Source organism: Hibiscus syriacus, unplaced genomic scaffold (assembly GCF_006381635.1).
Source record: "Hibiscus syriacus cultivar Baekdansim isolate YM2019G1 unplaced genomic scaffold, ASM638163v2 tig00110201_pilon, whole genome shotgun sequence".
In the NCBI taxonomy this organism is placed as follows: Eukaryota; Viridiplantae; Streptophyta; class Magnoliopsida; order Malvales; family Malvaceae; genus Hibiscus; species Hibiscus syriacus.
Window position 1 is genome coordinate 1,989,113 of NW_024062624.1, and position 7,227 is coordinate 1,996,339.

A 7,227-nucleotide genomic window follows, 5' to 3' on the forward strand; every position below is an offset into this window, starting at 1 on the left:
TGACTCTGAAGCAGCTAACTTTCTATATATTGCCGTTGTTGTAGTAGCATAACAATTATTCTACACGTCTCGGTTCAAATTGGGTAGCTTTTAAGAACGCCATGAGTGCTTCGAAGTTCATTAAATGTGTTACAGTTGGAGATGGAGCTGTTGGCAAAACCTGTATGCTCATTTGTTACACCAGCAACAAGTTCCCAACTGTAAGTTACCCCCATTTGCTTAAGACACTTGTGCTGCAGGACTAGGAAAGGGGTTTAAAGTTGTTACTTTTTCCCCTTTTCAGGATTATATACCAACTGTGTTTGATAACTTCAGTGCCAACGTGGCTGTGGATGGGAGCATTGTTAACTTGGGCTTATGGGATACTGCAGGTCTATAAACCTCCTGAGTTCTCCTTGGCCGCTTACTGGGATTTAATTTGATGCTCCATTTCTGATTTGTTTTTTTGGTTTTTCATCTGATTTAAAGGTCAAGAGGATTATAGCAGGCTAAGGCCACTGAGTTACCGAGGTACGGACATATTTGCCGTGGCTTTCTCGTTAATTAGCAGAGCAAGCTATGAAAACGTTCTCAAGAAGGTACCTTCTTCAATCAAGTGCTCGTTGGCTTTGCTGTTTTTCTTAGAAAAAAGACATTTTTAAGTGGAATCTTCATGAATAAAATAAAATTCAGTCAGGATCTGTTTTAGTTTGTTTTATACAAGCTCCTAATCTTTCTGTTTCGTCTGTCCGCAGTGGATGCCGGAATTGCGTAGATTTGCGCCTAATGTTCCCATTGTTCTGGTTGGAACAAAGTTAGGTAGGCAGCTGTTTTGAAACTTTGATCATATGATGCTCTGCATTTATGCTTGTTTGAATAGATGGAGTTCGTGAATAACATTGAATTATGTCTCTATATATAAATCAGATCTTCGGGATGACAGAGCATATCTTGCTGATCAAATGGGGTATGATATTATAACATCTGCTCAGGTATCCATTTCTTAAGTTCGACTCGATTCAAAATTCATTTGCCGATACTATTTTGCCTATTTGGCATGAACCTAAGCAGCTCCTGTGGATCATGCTACATAGGGAGAGGAACTGAGGAAACAAATTGGTGCAGCAGCCTATATAGAATGCAGCTCCAAGACTCAGCAGGTGAATTCCGTGTCGTTTATATTAAGGCTCGGACCGTTGCCTTTTCAATGAATACAACTTGATGTTTGTCGACTTTCTCAGAATGTCAAGGCCGTTTTCGATACTGCAATCAAGGTTGTTCTTCAACCCCCAAGGAGGAAGGAGGTGGCAAGGATGAGAAGGCGCCGAAGGTCTGGCTGTTCGATCGCGTGAGTAGCTCATTCCTTCTCTTGTTCGGACTTTCGGCTGCTTAAAACATATTCTCATCACACCTGAAAGGATTACTCTATTAATCTTCACTTATCAGTACCACTGAAACCAATAATTCGGTTAGGTTACAGAATCCAGATTCTAGTAGATTTTGGAAACATGATCGGAATTAAAGGGTAAAATCATGCTAATTCTTTGGGAGCGTGCCCTGTAGAATGTTCTTCAACAACCTCTCGCAGTAATCCAGTACATGTTTCCTATGAATTCAGATCACTCTACACTATTGTACTCATATTAGGCGCCTCCTAGTTATCGATTAGATAGCATTCCGAGCAGAAAACAAAGTAACCATCGATTATTACGGGTGTTTTAAACTTAACCGATGTGGAATCTGACACCAGTTAGAGAATGTTTTTCAGTACCATACGTACAATTGTATTTACTTATTTTCTATGAATTGCAGGAGTTTGGTGTGTGGAGGATGTGATGCATAAATAGGATACGGCAGTTGTGGATTGCTAATCCTAGACAGCTGATGAACATCCTTATCTGTTTCGACAAATTATGCTTTCTGACAGGGAATTTCATCACATGTTTTTAATGTTTTTTCGACAAGTTGTGGACCAAGAAACTGACTGGAAGAAGGAAAGAAGGGAATCGTTCATTCTCTCATGAATTATTAAATGAGTACTTATATTACCGGAAATATGTTGTTGTAAAAGTCCTTATCTACTGGTTTTAAAATTCCACCTTTCTAGTTAGTGCTGCCATGTTATATGCCCAATTAGCATTACCCAATACTTGGCAATTGTTAAAGTATTGGTATGAATAAAATTACACATGATCTGATTTAGTTTCACGGTCAACCGTGAAAATCTAATACTACTGTCGCATGGCCCGAATTAGCAAACAGAAAGCCTGTCTAATATCTCAACCTAATTACCCGAATGAATCAAGGACCAAATATGGTTATAGGACATACTTCATGCCAAATACTCACATGAATACCAAAAATTGGTTGCATGAGATCAAAATATCTGCTCTTCAAATTTATGTTTGATCTGATATATAAATTCATTCGACCAAGTGGATGGAATAATCTACGATTGAGAATACACACATGTACTCTCACCGCTTCGCTCACACATTTGTACATGTCGGGTGGTTATTTTAGCTCAACATAAAGAAAAATTTGGAAGATGATGTACCATCTCTATTCCGGTGGGAGAAGAGCAATCTCTATTTCTTGAAGGGATTTTCCTTTGGTCTCCATTACATTCCTTTTAACAAAGACCACGGCCATCATGCAAAAGCTTGCGAAAATGGTGTATAAAAAGCTGCGGACCAAGTTGCTCCAGCAAGCGCAGGAAGAGCAAACCAACAAAGAAATTGATTACCTGAAGTGCAATGCAAAAACAACCAAGATAAAACATCAGAAGAAAGATTCTCTATTTCATGCTTGTTCCTCAATAATTTGACATTCCAGCCTGCAGAGTTGCATTTGATTGCAAAAGCTGTCGATCACAAGTTCTTGCTTGGAAGAAAAAATGCAAACAAATAACATTGGAGATGAAGAAAAGAGAAGAAAAGAAATTACCCAGTGTACTGACATACAGAATGCCATAGCTTTTGCCCTGATTCGGTTAGGGAATATTTCAGGCAGCAGGAGACCTGGAACAGGACCAGCTCCTAGTGCAAATGTTAAGACAAACCTGCAGTGTGTTCAAAATTAAGAATCCATATCCAGAGGTTAACTCACTATTGCCTTCAGGCAACCAAGGCTGACAGTTATATCATGGGGCAATTTCTATTTGCCTTCAGGCAACCAATACTTACATTAGCATGCCACCAACTGATAGGTATAAAGATCCAGAGCCTGACATGAAAGTATTTGCCGCAGCAACTTGAAGAACCATTGCCATAGTCTGCGTAAATTAAATTCACAAAATAAAGAGAATTTATAAAATCAAATTTCGTCCGTTCATTTAAGAAAAGGGAATTGATATTTGCTTTTAGCTGAGCCATGCACAACATGGTCGCAGCAGTATAATTTGAAACCAAAATCCTTGCTATGAATGATATTCTAGTTTTAACAAAAAAGAAATTGATTTCGTTCCATTTCGAACAGGAGATGTGTAGAATAATTTAACCAGGAGGGCTCTTGGCACAAAAGATGAACATAGTAAAGCATTAAGGGGTGTAAATTCTAATGAACCTTGGGAAATAATATGTGCTTCTTTTCTTCATTTTTATATATACTTGTCACATATAGCTCCATAGAATACCACGACTAATAAATGAAATAGGTTTTAATGAGAAAATCACAACTCTCGTAAATTACCATGCCAAAGAAGCTCCACAAAAGAAGTAGCTTCCTTCCAAGTTTATCCATTAAAAGCATCGCAATAATAGATCCTATCATGAAGGAAAAATAATGCATCAAGAAAGGCAGCCAAAATGCCATAATATTTCATGGTCAAACTATCAAAGAACAAGGTATACCTGATAAATTTGCTACTCCTATCAAAACATTTGCAACATCCGATGGCACTCCCGCACTTTTAAATACAGATGAAGAGAAATAAAACACAGCATTTATACCAGATAGTTGTTGTAAAGCAAATAGGGTTGACCCAATATAAACAACTGCAAAAGGAGAATATGAATAACAAAACCCAAAAGGAAAGAAGTAAAGCAGAATAGGGACCCCAAAAACCTCAGAAAGTATAGAATAACAAGAAATGGTAAATATCTACCTTTAAAATGGCGGCCATAGAGCAATTCTGTGAGCCTCACGGTGTCTGCTTCATCCCCCCTATCCAATTTGGATAATTCTAGCATGGCATATTTGACGTGTGATCCACCTAAAAGCCTCTCAAACTCTGCTTCAGCTTCAGCACTTCTTCCTTTCTGATCCACGCAGGAATGGGTGCAGTTTATACAGAAAAAGTTAAAAGCATAAAATAAGAATGACAGGAAAGGATCCAGTAATAATTGACAGTGATTCTAACAGATCAATTGCATCTATTAAAGTGCAGCAGCAACATAAATACACTTACAGGAAGATGTTACAAAATATATTAAGACATAAAATCAGATGGTAACAAGCAAATCAGAGAGCAAACCTTGTACAACCAATGTGGACTTTCCGCACAAAATATCATGGCAAATGCAAATAATCCAGCGGGAATTGTTGAGACCCAAAAACAAACACGCCACCTGAGAAAAATATGCAAAATAAGTCAAAGAAGCAACATATAAATAACAGATACCGTGATACCTAAAGCATGATTCATACCAGCCAGCAATTTCTTTGACAGGGATTCCAATAAACAGAGCTCCCATAAGTCCCAGACATGTTGCAATCTGGATGAAGCTTCCATATGTTCCCCTTAAAGAAGCAGGGGAAACCTAAACAAATTGAGTATATAAAATCAGTACAGATTACATTCATGCAAAAAAAAGAGTGTTATATATGTCAAAGATTACTGTAACATAACATTAATAGCGTGAATACCTCTGCCACATAAAGAGAGGCAACAGGTGGACCAAGTCCCATTCCAGTCCCAACCAAGAACCTTCCAATGAGCATACCCGCCAAAGATTTTGATGTTGCACTAAGATGAAATTTGTTTGTCAGAGTATCATCCTTATAAATTCAAATTTATGAAGTGAAGCCAAGAGAACACAATGGTGTGGGGGAATAGAGCAAGCCAAATATATATATATATATATATATATTTTATATTATAAAGACAATAAAAACTTCTATATATGGCACATATAATTAGCCAGTTTAAAACATGACCTCTACACAAGCATAGATGTAATAGTAAAAAGCTATCACTAGTCTTAATTCATTGAAGATAGATGATTTGTAGTAAAACAGGAGTTTTCCTCGAGGTAAAAAAATGATATCTCTAATCCATCTTCCTTGAAAATAAAAAAGTAAATCAAATAGATTATAAAAAGATGGAATTAAATTTAAATCAAAAGCTATTATCTCCAGCATTAAGAAATAAAATAAAGGGCATAGCTTGAAAATCATTCGTTCAAGAATTTCACTAGCAATGTATATCACCTTGTAGCAGCACCAATAATCATAGGCAGAGCACACAACTGAAATGCCCTACGACGTCCAACACCATCAGCAACCCAACCACTGAATAAAGATCCAATAAAGGCACCACCCAAACATGTACTCACCACCAGACCTGAATTTAACATTTCATAATAAAGTCTATCATGTTAGAGGTCTAGGGTCCAGAACAAAAGTCACGAGGGAAAAAATGGGATAAAATGTCACCTTCAGCCAGAGTATTGCCACTGAAACCTAAATCCATGGAGATGCTTTCAAGTGGTTCATTAACTACACTGTATAGGTTGGACAACATGCAAATCACAAAAATCTAATCTTGTTTTGCGAACCATCAAAACAAACAAGCAAAATAAAGAACATATGAAGATGAAGTTTAAGATATCACACAAACCCAAGGTGGTAGCCAAATAGGAGTGAAATTATGGTTGCCACTACTACATGCGGAAAGGAAAGCAACCATGAAGGATTTGTAGTTTCCATGCCCATGCTGTTCTGTAAGAGAGCTAAACAAACACACAAATTAAGTACACAAATCTTTCAAAGTAACTTGAAAGCTCAGAATAATTGCGAATAAATGAATGCAAATTTTTGAAGAGCTAATTGAAAAGAGAGCCAAAGAACTCCGCAACAGAAAATTTTACTGCTGGAGAAAGAATATAAGCAAATTCCAAAAATCTTTCCATTTCGTTAAAATTTTTGGTATACAGAACTCAAAAAGACCAATCTGAAGGGAATAATAATGTTCCGTGCTTCAGGCAATTAAAACTCTTAACAGCTACACAAACATGACTATGCAGAGACCTCAGTTGGTCTATAGTAACTTTACCTGAGTTCTCTTCTACATCATCAACTATAGTTGAATGATCTCTTGATGGCATCCTCTTGTACGTGGAGAATGCTTCACGGTGACGACTCCACATCCGAAACTAGAGCAGCCAGCTCTGGCCTTCAATCGCTCAAAACTTATGTATTTTTGTAAAGACTGGACTGCCACATAGGAAGTTGCACATAAATTAGCAAATTAACATGAAATTTTAATTTCCTTCATTATGAATAAATACATTAACGTAAAAATCTTTGTTTATAAGATCTTTCATCTAAAAGTAACACAGATTCAAGCACAATATATACATATTTTTTTGCTCAATATGTTGTAATTCATTCTACTAATCAACAATAAATCCAGTTCAACTAAATCTCCAATCAAATCACTCAATATACTAAAATTATATATTAAGATTGCAATCAACCTAAATAAAAGGCAAACGTTTCTTTATTAAACTCATAATAACATAAAAATAATCTCATTCCGGTTACTATTAATTTGACACCAGATATTTTAATTGTTACTCTCTTTTCTTTGATTTTCTTAACAACAATACAGAAGGAAAAATAAAACAGAGGATCTCCTAAATTGAACCAAACTATAGCTGTGAAACTAAAATAAATCACCTTATTCAATCGATACAAATACAAACAACATTTTTGTAAAAAGAATAATAAAATAACATTAGAAACCGTACAAATAAATGCTAATTAAAAAAGGAATCAAACGAAAATTAACGCTAAACAAGCTAATATTCAATCAAAAGCTAAATTTAAAACCACCTTGCTTAAGATGATCTGTTAGATCTGCCGTACGTAATAATCCGAGAACTTTAATGACACTTTCACTGTAAGGTACCGAAACTTCGGGAAATAGAAGGAGAGAGAGAGCTCCCAAGTTATTTATAAATCATAAAAAAGAAGAAAAAAAAAGGTAGAGGTATATGCTATCTTGCGCCAGATGAAAGGAGGTTA

General features: G+C 36.2%; 1 protein-coding gene and 1 pseudogene across 1 annotated transcript; one reads left to right on the top strand and one right to left on the bottom strand.

The window, feature by feature from the left end:
- Positions 1-1,920, top strand: LOC120218832 (rac-like GTP-binding protein ARAC7). The gene is made up of 8 exons (XM_039215733.1): positions 1-200; positions 284-371; positions 469-578; positions 735-798; positions 907-971; positions 1,074-1,139; positions 1,221-1,327; positions 1,792-1,920. Exons 1-8 carry the CDS (start codon positions 102-104, stop codon positions 1,820-1,822), a joined length of 630 nt encoding a protein of 209 aa, XP_039071664.1. The 5' UTR covers positions 1-101; the 3' UTR covers positions 1,823-1,920.
- Positions 1,921-2,395: 475 nt separating this feature from the next.
- Positions 2,396-7,182, bottom strand: LOC120218830 (annotated as a pseudogene).
- Between the last annotated feature and the right edge of the window lie 45 nt (positions 7,183-7,227).

Excerpts from the sequence above, each read along its gene's own strand:
- LOC120218832 (XM_039215733.1), top strand. The coding sequence starts at position 102 with ATGAGTGCTTCGAAGTTCATTAAATGTGTTACAGTTGGAGATGGAGCT. Across the intron at positions 799-906 it reads TCTGGTTGGAACAAAGTTAG|ATCTTCGGGATGACAGAGCA; the intron begins GTAGGCAGCTGT and ends TATATAAATCAG. Across the intron at positions 972-1,073 it reads ATATTATAACATCTGCTCAG|GGAGAGGAACTGAGGAAACA; the intron begins GTATCCATTTCT and ends CATGCTACATAG.